At 36.5% G+C, this 16,663-nt stretch overlaps 1 protein-coding gene across 2 annotated transcripts in view; it reads left to right on the top strand.

Moving 5' to 3' along the window:
• The first annotated feature begins 10,453 nt into the window (after positions 1–10,453).
• The window catches only part of LOC124612792, a 29,727-nt gene continuing 23,517 nt past the window's right edge, over positions 10,454–16,663 (top strand). Inside the window, exons 1-2 of one of the 2 annotated variants that reach the window (XM_047141194.1) lie at positions 10,454–10,645; positions 10,725–10,865. In XM_047141194.1, coding sequence (XP_046997150.1) covers positions 10,747–10,865 — 119 coding nt within the window. In that variant the 5' untranslated portion in view covers positions 10,454–10,645; positions 10,725–10,746. The remainder of the gene's footprint in view (positions 10,646–10,724; positions 10,866–16,663) is intronic. The other variant, XM_047141193.1, reaches the window with a different exon arrangement.

Below are 16,663 nucleotides of genomic sequence, written 5' to 3'. Positions count from 1 at the left end.
GAAGGGAAGGCTCATATGCAGGCAGTTCCAATAGTGTCCTTGTTAGTAATCATTACAATTTTTAGTAAGGCACAAAATGATCACTGAATTGTCTTCATAGGTCCAGAACTTAATACAACCAATTTATTATTTGTCAGTGTGTAAGTCCAAGAATTGGAATGAATATCTGTACTTCAATTGTTGTTCTTTTATTTTAAAAGTATGTTTTTTCTTCTTTCTGAGACCAATGGCCCACATATTCTTGGAATTTGTAGCATATACAGTGAGCCCATTACAACTAAATGTTTTTGGATGTTGATGAAAGCAGTGTTCACAGATGTCACAAGGTTGTTGTCTGCTCTTTTATTAACTAAGAGGAATATGCTGTCTTTAAGGATGATACACATGCTTGCAGTTATTGTGCATAGTCATTGTATCATTTGTAAGTGTAAGACGCAGCAAGCGACCCAACAAAGAGCTCTGTCATATGCAAATCACATACGACTCTGATGAAATTGGTATTCCACCACAGTCATTAACAGAAGGCCTTCTGTCTTCTAGCTGTTTGATAATCCTCAATCCAGTTCACTACTTTCCCACTTAAACTACAAAACTCTATTTTCCTTTTGAGAATTACACTGCCCTCACAGCCAAAATTTTGGGCAGATGCAAAAGATTAAGAAAAGTGTTATTGTTAACTCAAGCTGATAATGAATTTATTTTTTTAATAGCATCCATAGGCATTTTCCTCATTCTGTTTAGATTTAGGGCAGCTATAAATCAAGATTTTTAGGAAAAGTCTGTCAAATAGAAAAAAGAGGCATGTAGGAGCCTATTATCCTACTTTAATTAACAAATAACTAATTAATCAATAAATCTTTAGTTATTTATTAACTTTTTAAGTAGGATATAGCTTACTTTGTACCCTTAGTACACAGTTTTAAATACATGTCACATAACAGTAACATTGATTCAATAACATAAATGTTTTAAGCACATAATACAGTACGGTATGTCACTGAAATAAAACACATCAAAATAGTAGTACAATCTAATATATAATACAGTAGATAACAAAAGCTGTTTTAGGTACATAGCATGAGAAAGGAAATAATTTAAATTTATGTCAGCTGATATTAATTTATAATGTAATAGCACCTGTCTTCCAAATATTCTTTTAGATCTACTTCGAATTTTTGTATTTCTTTCCTTGTCTTAATGTGGTGGGTCAATTTAATGTAAAGGTTTTTGCTGGTCTGTTGAGGTTCATTTTGTAGGGTTCTTTCCTTACTTAGTATGAAGATCCAATTTTTACCTGGTGTCATATGCATGGACTGCTTGATTTGTACATGCTAAGCTGCTTTTAACCTTTGTCTTAGCATTAAGATTGTTATTGGTGAACCGTTTTGCAAAATGTATGGTGTAATTTTGTACTTCATGTTGTCATTTTGCAGCAGTTTCACCTTTTATCAACACATTGGCGTCACCTACAAGTTTTATATATTTTTGGGAGTTACTGGATGTCTCTAGGTCATCAATAAATATCAGGAAGAGCACTGTGCCCAAGAGATAACCTTCAGGCACAACATACTTAATTTTTTCTTTTAGACTCATAGGTGTACATAATGCCTTCCTCCTGATCAATGATTTCTACTATCTGCTCTCTGCTTTTCAGGTTTGATGACACCCATTCATGTGCCAAGCCTGTAATTCCTACATATTCCCATTTTTGAAGCAGTAAATTGTGGTCTATCCAGAAATATTTCCAATGCATGTTCTTCCTGGTCTATTGCCTGCAAAGCTTCATTTACGAAATCAGAAATGGTAGTTTCTGTCGATGTGAGTTTTCTGCATTCATGTTGGGTACCAGACCAAAATTATTTTTCTCTGTGAATGAAATAAATCTTTCGTAAAATACTATTTCCTGTATTTTAGGAAAACCAGACAGCAGAGATATTGGTCTGTAGTTCTTTTCATTTGTCTTGTCTCCCTTCTTGAAAAGAAGCCTTAGCTTGGCCATTTTAACTTTTTCTGGAAACATACCACTACACAATGAAGTGTGGCAAAAATGAGTAAGGGACTTACTAATACAATTGCACATTTTCCTAGTATGCAATCAGAAATATTGCCTATGCCTGACGAAAACTTTCATTTTAATACCTTCATAATAGTCAATATTTCCTCTTCGTCTGTTTGATACAAACAGATTTTTTCATTTAAATATATTTTTTGCTCATCTCTGTTTCCAGAAGTCGTTTTTTTCTGTCAAGTTGTTTGCTATTTCCGTGAAATATTTACTTTCAAGCAGTTTAACATCACAGTTATTTTCCAGTTTCTCTCATGACAAAGACCCAAATTGCTTTCAGTTTTTTTTTTTTTTTTTTTTTTTTTTTGTAGCTTCCTCCATGTAGTTGTCATCTGTTAGTTTTTTGATCTTCTGATAACTTTATTTAAGATTTGTTTGTATCTTTTAAAATTAGCACCAAATTTTAGAGCTGTTTTGGTTTGCTTGGCTATGGAATAGAGAAATAATTTTTTCCTTACTGAAACTTTTTTTATGTGGAGTAATTCAACTACTTTTTGTATATTTTTCACGATTTTCTTTTTGTGAGTGGGAAGCACTGCTTAAAATAAAACTGGAAGGTGCTTAAGAATTTATCAAACTTTTCATTTGTGTTCCTACTTCTGTATACTTCCTCCCACATCTCTGTATTTAAGTAGTGAATAAATGTATTTATGTTTTCTACACTGAAGTTCCTAGCAATAGTTACTAATGATTTTTAGGGTGTAGAGGGTGATCTATTTTTACTGATGTTATCTGTCCAATATGATCTCAAAAACCTGTGATGAAACCTTTGTGCTCTATTTTATAAGTACATTAGGAAATATTTGGTCTATTATTGTGGCTCAAGTGTTGGTTACGTATGTTGCTGCTTCTATTGTAGTTTCAAGTCAATTGTCAAGAGGAGGCTCAGTATGTTAGGGTGCTGCTTAGATTCCACAGAAAAATCAGTATTAAAGTCACCACAAATAAGCAGACATCTGATTTTTAAATAACTTACGAAGGAGATAATCTAAATTTTCTAGTAAAGTGTTCAGGTCACTATAGAGGTCCTGTACAAATAAATTAGGTCATATTTTCATTTAACAGATCAAGACCTAATATTTCTATATCTCTTTCTTGGGGGTACCTTCTGGGAACTGAATGGACACAGATGTGATATCACTATTAATGTAGATATACCTGTCACAATAACCTTTTGTTTTCTTGCAGAAGTGACTGCCTAGTGTGATGTCTGGAAGATATGCCATTTTCAGCGTGTTCCCGCAGCTAGTGTTCAGTTAGACACAAGACTGAAACATTTTAAAGTTTATTTCCTTACAGTATTTGAAATTCATCAATTCTGTTTGTTAGTAATTGCACATTTTGGTGAAACAGTACAAGGTCTGCACTTAGTTCTGAAATCCTAGGCTCTCCTGGAAACTAATGTTTTTAACTGAGTATTTTTCCACAAAGCAGCACATACATTCCATTTAGGAGTTTCCCTGTGGCTTTCTCCAGTAGTTGATGCTGATGTTGGGCTATTTTCGTTTCATTTCACTAGTTAATTCTAATGTTATTGCTGCTTTGATAACTTCCTTGGGTTTTGGATTTGCAAATTCCATTTTATTTATTAAACATAGCTGTTGAACTTTATTTTCTTCTGTGATTGTTTTCATCTTCTGTGATTGTAGTTCGACGTTGCTTTGAATTCCAAATATCTGCACAGCTTTTATTTTTCCTTAGTCATCATGTGCAAACCTTGTTTTGTACAATCACTTCATCTCAGTGATCTGCTTACATCTACGATGCAGACATGGTTATGTTTCAGAGTCACATTTAACAAACCGTTATTCATTTGACATATTTCATTGTTCCATTGTAACTTGTCAAATCTAAATGGAACTGTATGGCAGATGACTTTAATATCTTTTCTTTCTTTGTAATAGATCAGCAGCACTCTTTTTGAAATCTTGAATCTTGTTTTTGATATCATATGCTATGCCAATAACGATAAAACAATCATCTTTTGTGAAATTCGCGATCTTGCCTTTCATATTATTCAAGACTTCTTTAAATTGTGCATTTGATTTTATTAACGAAGATGTATCAGAGTCAGGCTGTATTTTTTGGTTTAAGAGTCTTGTGAGGTTCATAGTTTAGATACTAACATCCCAAATCACTTGATGTGAATCTCAAAAATTCTCAAGACAAGAACTTTGATGTTCTTCAAGTGACTTTGATTCAATAAAGGTAGGACAATTTTCGATGGGCCAGTTGAGTCTTGATGTGTTGGTAGTGGTTAAATTTTCCACGAGCTTTTATAAAACGTAGTAATTCATTGTATTTTAGTACAATAAAAGATTTGGTGAAAGAAATAGGTAGTTTTAATGACTGGTAATTCGTGGATCGCTGGCTCATATCTTGTTTCTGTCATTATTTTTTACGTTTTTTTCGTTCAGTTCGAATAACAATCCCACTTAAATATAAATTGCAACAAATATCTGATTTTTAGCATATATCTTATGTAATTTTGATATTTTCTGAGAAGATAACATCTGCTTAATATTTCTATTTACATATTGCATGTAGAATTCCAGGTTTCATTGCAAATATACCATAGATTCTTAATTAATGATCTTTCATATAGTATTGTTAATAACCTTTATTAGTTTAAAAAAATTCGTTACAAATTAAATTTTCAGATAAAACGGAAAAAATGTCAACTTGGAAATGAAATAGTCTTTGTTCAGACTGTGTCCATTGTTTTATACAACGATGTGATCTCACATAAGCTAAAGTGATAAACATTATAAAAAGTGGAGAAATAATTTTCATAACAAGCAGTTGAATGTACAAATGCTGTATTTTCACAGTCATTATGTTTTATTTTATCCATATGTCAATTGAAAAGCAACCTTCATACATTTTCATAAAGATTTCTCTTTTATGGCAAGGATTATAAGCAGATTAGGAAATGAGACACTTAAAGTGGTAATAAGTTTTGCTGTTTGGGGAGCAAAAAAACTGATGATGGTCGAAGTAGAGAGGATATAAAATGTAGACTGGCAATGACAAGGAAAGCATTTCTGAAGAAGAGAAATTTTTTAACATCAAGTATAGATTTAAGTGTCAGGAAGTCTCACATAACTAATGAGGAGGCATTGAATAGAATTGGTGAGAAGAGGAGTTTGTGGCACAACTTGACTAGAAGAAGGGCTCGGTTGGTAGGGGACATTCTGACGCATCAAGGGATCACCACTTTAGTATTGGAGGGAAGTGTGGAGGGTAAAGATCGTAGAGGGACACCAAGAGATGAATACACTAAACAGATTCAGAAGGATGTAGGTTGCAGTAGGTACAGGGAGATGAAGAAGCTTGCACATGATAGAGTAGCATGGAGAGCTGCATCAAATCAGTCTCTGGACTGGAGACAACAACAAAAAACATAAGCAGAACACATATACCTGATCATTTTACTGAATAATGGAGATGAGAACTTGTAATGAGCATTGATTTTGTCCTTTGTCAGTTAGGTAGCCATAGTTTTACAGACACTTACTGGAAATGTTTACTTGATGATAAAAATACACATCACAAGGCTGTACTGATGGGGGAATGTTTTGGTGGAACTACTTTCAAGGTGCAAGTAGGCAGACACTTATCTTTTCTACAAACTTAATTATACAACATTTGATTGGTTGTCCACCCCACGAATCAATTTTTAAGAGAAATCTTTCCTTTCTTGCGGATGGATTTAAAGCAATGGTTAAAAAATCTTTACAAGGCTTTGCAGTTAATTTTCCTAATGAGATGACTGTGATGTTTTGGTATTTTTTGTGATTCTTGTTGATTAATTATTGAACCCTAGGTCTAAATGGACCTGCTGCTTCATGTAGACATATGAAGGCTAGAGGCAACAATTATCCTGACAGTGCGACAGAGTGCTGTGCGGTATAGTACTGGGTAACTTTATTCATTTATGGGTGATCACTAGCTACACCAATGATCCTTTAGTTGTCAGAGTGGAGTCAAAAACTGATTGATATTTTCACTCTGAAAACAAACAAAACATAAACGAAAAAATTAAAAATGCTATGCACAAAGATCTATATTTTATTAATTTTGAACAATAAAAAAGATGTATTTAAAATCTGTTTGGTGCTTATTAATTACAAGGTTGGATCAAAGTTCAGTATGAGATCATGAGCCTAGTTTCAAAAATGTTTTTCAGCAATTGGGGTTTCATACACTGTTGCAGTTTCTCTTTCTGTTACGAACTTCATGATATTTTGGTGAACATAGTGCGTCTATTTGAATTTCTAAACCCACATGTCAGAAGCTTTGAAACCAAATTTTTTCATTGGCTTGGAACAGATACAGCCCACTGCTGCAAGTTCATTGTTGGTTGAGCTTCGTCAAAGCTATTGAAAATCCATGAATCGATAAATGTGTTTTTGTCTACACTAGTTTCACCATTGCTTAGAACATTTTCATGCACAACACAGCAGAATACTATCTGCTGCTTCAGCAATGAATGCTAAAATGCCACCACAACCATAGCAAAAGGTGTCGTATCACATCTAATCATTGCGAATTCGCAGATATGTTTTGTCCTCAGGTAGCTGTAGCCCGCTCTACATGAAATTTTACTAGTGTAAGAGTTGGGCGAGTGGTATAAGATCTCAATTTCGTCAGCCTTCTTCACTTTCATCAACTATGAGGGGTGTTCGATAAGTAGTGCAACCCATTTTTTGTCCTGCCAATTCCAATTGACAAAACGCGGAATTTTTCTGAAAAGTGTCTAAGGAGACCTGGCAGTGAACCAAGACCCAGTGAGTTGTTGTGTGAGCCGTCTGTCATAGTCGCAACAGGATTGCACAAGTTATCCAATTTCCCGCTTGCCGACCAGCCGCACAAAGCAAAGCTGTGTTGGAAAGTGCAGATGCTCTCACTTGAGGTGATCGATGAATCACAGTCAAACACCTCAGCGTCCAACTGGATGTCTCAATTGATAGTTCTGACATACTTGTCCTCCAGTTGGGGTACTCAAATGTGTGTGTGCACCTGTTGGTTTCCTTGCCGCCTAACAGAAAACTGTAAAGAGCAACGAAGGGCTATCTGTGTGGAAATGCTTACGTATTATGAGGTTGATTGTGACAATTCAATTTTCTGTTGAACATCGTCACAAGCAACGAAACCTGGGTTTATCACTCCAAACAAGTAACAAAGTGGCAATCCATAGACTGGCACCACACCACCTCTCCCCCTAAGAAAAAGTTCAAAGCCGCATCCTCAATCGGTAAAGTCATGGGAATGGTCTTCTGGGAATCTGAAGGTGTTATTCTGTTTGATGTCCTCCCTTGTTGTGCAGCAATTGACTCTGAAGTGTTTTGTGTCACTCTCAGGAAATTGGAGAAATTACTTCAGTGTGTTCATCGCCACAAAAATGCAAACGAACGTTTCCCTCTCTTCAACAATGCATGGTTTCACACAAATCTGCGCACTTGACAGAAGCTCAGAAAACTTTGATGGACTGTTCTTCCTCATCCACTCTACAGCCCAGATCTCACACCTTCTGACTTCCATCCATCTAGCCCAATGAAGGATGCACTCCATGGGAAGCAGTACTTGGATGATGGGGCCTTTATTGATGAAGCAAGACATTGGCTCTAACATTGATCAGTAGAGTGGCACCATATGGGCATACAGACAGGCACTCCCAGTAAGGTGGCATAAGGCTGTCACACTGAACAGAGATTATGTGCAAAAATAGGGTTTTGTAAATAAAACAGTCGGGAATAATATGGTGTATTGGAATCCTGAATAAAGTCTACCTGCTTTCAGAATAAACGCCACAGTAGTATGTTTAACTTTATCCACATACTCTCTCTCTCTTCTATCACGTTTCCCCTCAACTAAAATGCAATTTTCAAACAAAATTATAATTAGATATGTGTTAAGAATTATTTATTTGAATAATTTAATATTGAACTGACATAGGTATAGGAAATGAACCTAAAAGAACAGATGTTTAGTGATACAATACTTAAGCCAGCAATCCAGTGATAACCAGTCTCGAACTCTATAGATAGACCCATGTGGCCCATTGACCACTGTCTTGCCTTTAGTGAGTTGAGATTGCCTGGAGAACTTCGGAGTTGATTTGCTTGAAAATTTTTGAGAGTTGTATTGAAATGTTTTGGCAGATTGGTGTTTGAAACATCAGGAATAAAACAGATACAAAAATCTGATTGCTATAATGTCCCTTTATTAGTTCTATTTAGGCACATGCCATATGTTACTTTAATAAAAAGACTCTTCTCTAAATACTTTGCTTGTTATTCTATAAACCCTATTATTTATATCATTAAAATGACTTATGTTTACTATTTTCAGATAATTTACAAAAGAAGTGTGTCTGTTAGTTAGTTTTAAATTTATTTGATTGTCGAGTCATGTATTACGTTAGTGCAGAACCTTTTAAACACTTTCTTACCTGAAAACAATGATCTACTCTGAACAATGGAAAATAAAGCACTGTCTACAGTATATTGCAACTATTCTTTCTTTATGCCTGTGTTTCTGATTTTAATCAAGCTTATTAATAGGTGTATTTAAACATAAGTTAAAATAAGAACAGAAGAAACACCTATGCCATTAACAAACGTACCTCTGCCTTTGGTTGAAACAATTATACAACTCTGAAACATTTACTTTCAGCCATTGGAAGTGTTAGAACCAATTTATCACTTTCATTGTGCTATTTTTCTTCCTTTTCTCAACAAGAATGCTTTAATCCGCTGAAGTTCTGCTCTGAATGATGAAAATACAACCAAACAAATTAGACAATGGTGAAACTTCAAGCAAATTCTGTTCAGCTACTGCACTGAAAATCCAAGAAATGATATAGTGCTAGCTGCTTTTCACATCACATCATACATTACAACCTATACCTGGCTGCCAATAACCTGCTTTAGGATACAGATGTAGAAGAGATGAAACTTAGGCCTTTTTCATATGTTTTAAATTTTTTATAGCGAGTGTTTTTCATCAATGATATATGATAACTGTTTATCTGCTGCTGTAGTAGGGCCTATGTGACCCCAGTTAGCGATACATTTTCAAGTAGTTATTTCATATTCCATGGATTGTAATTGTGACAACTCACCATTGTATCGACTGAGTCACTTTTCTTTCTGTGCCAAATTAACCCTCTGTTAGTTGTGCTGACTGCAATGGTAGCTCACGCGAACACTAATGACTGCATTCCCATTCTAGACAGGCGCAAACATGTCTCAGACCTAGTAGCTTCCTGTAGGGGGTTAGGTTTAAGCCAGTGTAGGTATGATGTTCAGTGAGTTAACATGTGTCCTTTGAAAATAAAATCGTTACAACAGTAGTCCATGCACCTAACCTTGTACCTTTCTGGGGTACTCCTGATGAAATGCTAAGGCTGAGTGATGACTAACGTACAGTACACTGTCATTTCTCCTTCTAGTATCACACATATGAATGTTACCGCCGTTTTCAAACTGACAATGACAGTGACTGTTAACCAAGAAGATCATAAGGGAATGAGTGTGTTGTGAAGCTGTTGTCAGTATATCTAAATGCATTTCACCTGTTGTCCTTATTTGGTCCTACAAGCTTCTGCCCACCAAAAGTTTTTTCTCCACATCGCCGAGTTACGGTACTACACAACATGATGCTATAAGACATTAGTAAACAAAAGTAAAAGAAGTTAACCAACGTTTTGACATTTTCATCCCAAAAATGTGATATTATCGGTGACGATAAAGTTACAGAACCGTTTTATTTACGTCTAGTGACAGTACATTTGCCGTTAACCAGTTATTAATCTTCAAGTCTTCAACTTACTCTTATTAGCTGTTCATTGTTATCGTTTTGTCTTACATGTTTAAGCGTCCTCAGAGAGAAACTGAATCTGTAATATAAATATCAGCTTACTAAATTCACTACGCTATTACAGTCTCAGTATAAGAGGTACACTTTGTTTTTAAGTGAAGGCTCTTTTATGTTGCAGTCGAAATAATTCCTTAAACAACTATAAATTGTTCCAAACAATTACAGAACGTAGTGGTTCGGCAAGCTTGAAATAGATATTCAAAAAATATTTGAATATTTACGAAAATCAATCGCGTCAATGGCTCTATCTTAAGTTTCTTGCGTCAACGCAGCTGCAACAGGGCTATCAGCAACATTACTCTAGGTGGTGTTGCTATCAGAGATCTCTGCGTTTTAAGTTCAAAATACAATATATCGTCCTCATTATGGAGCTGAGGACGTTCAAATAAATATTCAATACCTTTGTGTCCAGACTTCCCACGAATCGACCCAACAAATTCTGAGAAATCAGTGACAGATATACCATTCGTCGTTGCATAGCTTTCACTTTGAGAAACTTTGCTTTGTGTACGATTGAGAAGTGATGCAGAAATGTCAAATGGCTAGTCAATTATATCCTCGTAGAGAAACAAATAAGTGTTTTTAAGATGTGTTGTCTTGACTGGCGTTGTGATGACAAGCGTTGTGAAATATCAGCTGGCGCCTGTCGGATGCTGTTAACACCGTTTCACCTTCTGAGTTCTTGAAAGACGTACGGTAAAACCTTGCAGTGAGTGAGGGAGATGACTAAATGACGTAATGTTTCCAGTTGATATATTGATTTATTTACTTGCAGGCTGACAGAGAAACGTGTAGAAATGTCTGAGGAAAATAAAAAACTACTACTGTCCGATGTAACGTGTTCTTGGAATGTTGTTAATGAGAGACAGCTAAATGATGCAATTAGCTTCACCACCGAAGCTTCACCAGAAAGGCTGTGAGTTTCACGGCCACATACCTCGCACAGAATTATCTCCGCTGCCCTTCATTTCTAGATGATCATTTTTAACTGTCATTCTCTGTAATAGAATACTCTTCGACTTGTCAGTATACCAACTTTTATGTTGCATGCTGTACAAACGAGTACTGCTATTATTCTGAGCCTACTTGGGCAAAAATTAATACTAACTAATTTATATTAGCTCTAGGTAGGCTAGTAGTTTAACGTATTCGTCCAAAGACCACTTTACTATAGTTGAGGGTGTGTTAACTTAATGTAAGGAAAACGTAAGTTGTATATTAAGACAGGTGAATGTAGCACCATGTATAATGCCTAATTGGAACCTAGTTGAAGGAACTGTCCTGGCATTTATCAAAACATATTTGTTTCTTTATATGTCAGTGGCAGGGCAGGATGTATACTGTTCACTATATGAAATGAACTTTATGACAGGAACCTATAAGGTTCAAGAGACTTTTTCAAGTCTCAAGCATCTATGATGTATGTATGCAGACTGAAGAAATTAATGAAAATTTGTACCCAGGCCAAGATTCGAGCCCAGGTCTCCTGCTCACTAGGAAGCTGTGCTAACCACTAAGCATCCAGCGGATTTGCCCAACTGCATGGACATTGTAGCATGCCTCCCATCTTAGAACCAGGTTCGAATCCTGGGCTTGGTGCAAACTTTCATTCATCTCTTCAGCCTGTGTATATACATCATAGATGCCAAAACTACAACCACGTCCACAATTGTAGCTACCTCAAAAGGCACAACAAACCAACAAAATTGGAATCAAACACTTCCCTTGACCTGTTATCCTTACGACATCTCCACATATAGCTGTCCCCGGTCCAAGATGCCAGAACTTAAGTAAGTCTCATTTCTTCATGACACACTGAACACTTCACGACTTCATCCAAAAATCCGAATAGTTGAAGAAAATTTATTAGAGACGACGCGCTGTCCCCCATCATCGCTGACAACAAAAAACTGTTTACCTTGTCAGTCATATCCATACCTACCAAAGACAAAAACAAAGCGGTTTACCAAAATTCACACATGGCGAACAGAAAAAAAAAAACTACAATAACGTTGACATAACAAAACCAAAATCGTTAACTCACCAAAAAAAAATTCCGCTGAATGCACAGTCACCAATGATACCACACACGTGCAATGCTACCTGCAAATAAACCCCATACACCACATAACTCACTACCCATACACACACCACCAGAGAGCACCACCATTCACATCAAAACAACGCCTACAAACATACCACTCTCACAAACTAAACTCCGCGCCATCGTGACATCACACTACACAACAGCCTTACGTCACAGGTCAAAGCCGACGGGTGGAATCGGACGCTTCCCATGACCCGTCTGGACTTCAGGTAGGAACCCGCATCAATGCCAGAATGCTATTCCAGTACTGTTGGAGAGCCTGTGCAGAGTTGTTCCAGTTTAGGAGGAATACCAGGTGAGCTAAGGCCTGATGGGAATTTGGATTGAGGAGGGAGGCTTGTTAGGGTTGTCCGTGAAGTTGTGCAAAGCCACTCTGCCAGGGTGTTATAGGGGTTAGAGCATCTGCCTAGTGAGCAGGAGATCTGGTTTTGAATCCTGTCCTTGGTACAAATTTTTATTTGTCTCTTCAGTCTGTGTATATACGTCACAGAATATTATTAGATTTTATATGTACATACACGAGAGATGTAAATCAATAAATAATTAGGGAGGAGGTTAATTTGTTCATTAATTATCATATTTTGCACATGGTACATGAAGCAAAACCTATGCTATGAGTGTATTTTAATTAATAAAGAGTAGCAGCTGCGAGGAAGACGGGAATATTGGTTCAAGTCCTGGTGTGGCGCACAGTTTTAACTTGTCACAACTACAGTATTCACTGCAAGGTATGCTTCACTGAAGTTTTGAAAAGTGTTAGCTTCGTTTGTTGTTATAGCTTGAATGTTTAAACTTGCGGAATGTGCGGTGGAATGTGTTTAGTACCTGTATAAATTTAGTGCAAGAGGACACCCATATAGAAATAGTTGATTTATGCGCTACTCCAGGCACAATACATAATCATTTTGCTCAGTTGATGCAAAAGTAGCACAGAAACCGAAGAAAGATACAGCATCAGTTACCTCTGAATGTTATGTATCTAATTTATGTTCAAAGTTTTATAGTAGCTATTGTCACCACTAACTGAGATAGTTCATTTTCCATGAATACAGGTTTCTCAGTGTCACTTGTTGGCGTAGCATGCCTATGGTCATAAAATACAGGGGATTCTGGTAACAGAGGTCCTTATTTTGGAATTTGACAGAAATAGTAATGTGCAAAAAGAGACTTGCATTCAACTAGCTCTTGATTTGACCACTTTTAAATGTCGTGATCATCATTGACTTGGTGTTATGCTGCCATTTGTTTGTATGTGCCTCATTATTGTCATGTTACAAATTCAGAACAGTGCAAAAAACATTTTCAGCACCACATGGTAAATTTATAACATTTTACAATATGAAAAGGATAGTTGCTACTCACCATATAGTGGAGATGCTGAGTCACATATAGACACAACAAAAAGACTGTCAAACAAAGCTTTCAGCCAAACAAGCCTTCATCAGAACGGAAAACATACACACACTCAAGCAGACGCAACTCCCACACACATGACCACAGTCTCTGGCTGCCAAACTTTTTTTGTGATTCCAAAAGTGAGGTCTAAAATTAAATATAAAGAAACATTTATTTACAATAAATTGTGCATGGTTTTGAAGCTTGAACATTTTCTGTTTTTCCGTGTAATCGCCATTTCAATGGATGCATTTTTGTAAACACTGTAGCATTTGTTTTATGTTCATGTCATACTAGTCAGCCATCAAGTTATTGAAGAAGCATTGGGCCTCATCTTTCACCTCGTCATCGTCATTGAAGAAACCTCAGGAACAGCTGCCAAGTGTTCCTTCAACTTGGGAAACAAGTGGTAGTCACTGGACACGAAGTCTGAACTATAGGGTGGAAGGGGTGGTGGTGGTGGTGGTGGTGGTGGTGATCCATCCAAACAGTTGCAGAAGATCTGTGTTTGACAGGCGATGTCCGGATGAGCATTGTTGTGGAGAAGCTTATGCCATTGCCCAACATTCCTCTTCTTCTGGTCTAAATTGCAGAGTTCATTGAGAGTGATCTGCTGTGCTTGTTGCACAATTTTTTGAAGCTTTGCGATTGTCTCTTCAGGAATCGCTGGTCTCGCTCTTCTTATCTCATTGTGAACTTCAGTATGACCACCTGAAAACACTCTACACCACTTGAGGACTTTTTGACATCCATACACGACACTCTATACACTTCCATCAACTGTTGATGACTGTCAGTTGGTTTAATGCCTTTCACACTCAAAAACGTAATAACTGCGTGAACATCACATCTGGTGGTAGTGACTAATGGGATCTCCATTACAACTAGCTGCCGAGCGAAGACTGGAAGCTCCAGTGGATGTGTGGTGGTTTCTGTTAACAGTAGTGGGAGCAGAGAGGGAGGTTGGGGGGGGGGGGGTCAAAATAGTGTGGCCGATAGCCATCCAAACAGTTTCCCTGTGGCCCATGGCGTAGCACTTTGGAGACTTTCTTTTGAGATTACTCTCATATATATAGCGCGTACGCGCATTTGTGTTCGTGCACATGCTCGCATATTTTGAGCTATTATTTTCATTGTGTTATCATGTCAATTCGTATAGCATTGTGAAATGATCATTGGATGAATAAATAAATAGAGGATTTCTTTGTGGAACAGTTTGTGTATGGGTAGCCTCCCTCTAAGTGACATCCTCCCCATATTATGCCTTCCTAATCTTCTTGTATCCATTCACTTCAGCAAAGCATCTGAAAATTGAACCATGTTGTTGGTTTTTAGTTTCCAGAAAGTTGGTTGTCACATCAGTTACTGTTGATTGCCTGTGCCATAGATTTTCTGCTTCCCAAGTTTCTATAGTGTCTGCCAAACAATGTTCACAGAGTATGAACCACACATCTCTCTCCAGGCCAAGATATAAAGGTACACAGAAAAACTGACCAGTATGACCACCTGAAAACACTCTACACCACTTGAGATCACCAGAACATTTAACTCATAATACGGTTTGATCGAATTTCATTTCTGTAAGTATCATTAAAGGTGGAAAATGGGTTGATGAAACAGCTGGAAGCCGATTTATTTATTTGTAATTATTTGAAGAGAGTCAGCTGTAGTTTCTTGGCAAAACACTGTACATTGTATTAACTAAACAAAAACTTATTTTGTGAAATGAAGTAAAAAAGGTGTTTTCATTTAGTTAATACAGGGGTTGATGAAACAGCTGGAAGCCGATTTATTTATTTGTAATTATTTGAAGAGAGTCAGCTGTAGTTTCTTGACAAAACACTGTACATTGTATTAACTAAACAAAAACTTATTTTGTGAAATGAAGTAAAAAAGGTGTTTTCATTGGGTTAATACAGTTAATTTTTGCCGACTTTTGAGTTCTTTGAGTTAGTTTGTGCAAATTATACACACATTCCATTGCACTCACTATAGATAATTTGTGGGTGAAGAGATTCTGCATTCACAGCTGTTAGCAAGAGTAATAAGTTTTCACGTTTTCTTTCTAAGATCACAAAATGTTGGGACCGCATAGTACTTGGTTCAGTCAGTAGTGGCCATCTTCAGATCTGTTTTAAAAACATGTTTTAATATAATGGTGCCATAATGGAATTGTCAAAAGATAAACACAAAATCAGCTCAGTGTTTTGTTTATCTTTTGACGATGCCACTATGGCTCAATTGTATTAGGATATGTTTTCAAAATAGATCTGAAGATGGTCATTGCTGACCAAAGCTGGTAGTCTGATGATCTAACATTTTTTGATCATTGACAGAAATATAGATATTTGCTGTACACTTTCCAGATCACTGCTTGATTCACAACCATGTTATAGCGTGTTTAACAAGTTTTTTCTATAGATACGATTTTGGCGCAATGAGGAGACATCTAAACAGAAGAAATGTGATGAGTTGATGGGGAATTTGTAAAGTCCTGTATGATAAGACATTTCTCTCCTTGCTACAATTTATCATAGGTCACAAGAGCATTGACACATTCGTTGTATTTAAAAAAAAAAAAAAAAAAAAAAAGAAGGGGGGGGGGCACTGGTTATTCATGTGTTCAAGTAGGGTTGTTAGATGTTTATATCCATAGCCTTATTTTACAGATGTCAGGTTGTTGTAGAATTGTGTATTTTAATTTTTTGGGTGAGTGTTGCAATCAACATGGATTCCATGTACAGGGATTCTGCAAAATATGGCTCAGTCTTTACATCGGTGAGATTCAGAAGGCACCTGACAGCGGTGTAAGATTTGGCTTCTGGAATGCGTTACATACAGTTAAAACAGTGCCATCTAGTATACAAAATACAAGATTACAGAATGTTGGAGCACATTTGTGATAACACTGAGTACTTCCGTACAGATAGAACTTGACGTGTTGATCTTAATGGGAAAAAGCCATAAGATACAAATGTAGCTATGGATGTAAACTTGGTATACAGATATTAGTAAGGAGAAATCATCAGATACCAATGTAGAAATTGCTATACTCTAACACTGTGGTAAAGAACAATATGTGTTACTTATCTGATGGATAATGTTGGAAGTTATTTGAGACTGTTCATATATGATGCTGTTGTGTGAGAGAAGGTCACACTGCCAGAAAATTGTAGCTGGATATGGGAAGACCTACAAAGGATTGACAGTTA

The sequence above is a fragment of the Schistocerca americana genome, chromosome 4 (genome assembly GCF_021461395.2).
Source record: "Schistocerca americana isolate TAMUIC-IGC-003095 chromosome 4, iqSchAmer2.1, whole genome shotgun sequence".
In the NCBI taxonomy this organism is placed as follows: Eukaryota; Metazoa; Arthropoda; class Insecta; order Orthoptera; family Acrididae; genus Schistocerca; species Schistocerca americana.
Note: the sequence above shows the minus strand (reverse complement) of the source record. Positions and strands in the feature narration are given on the sequence as shown.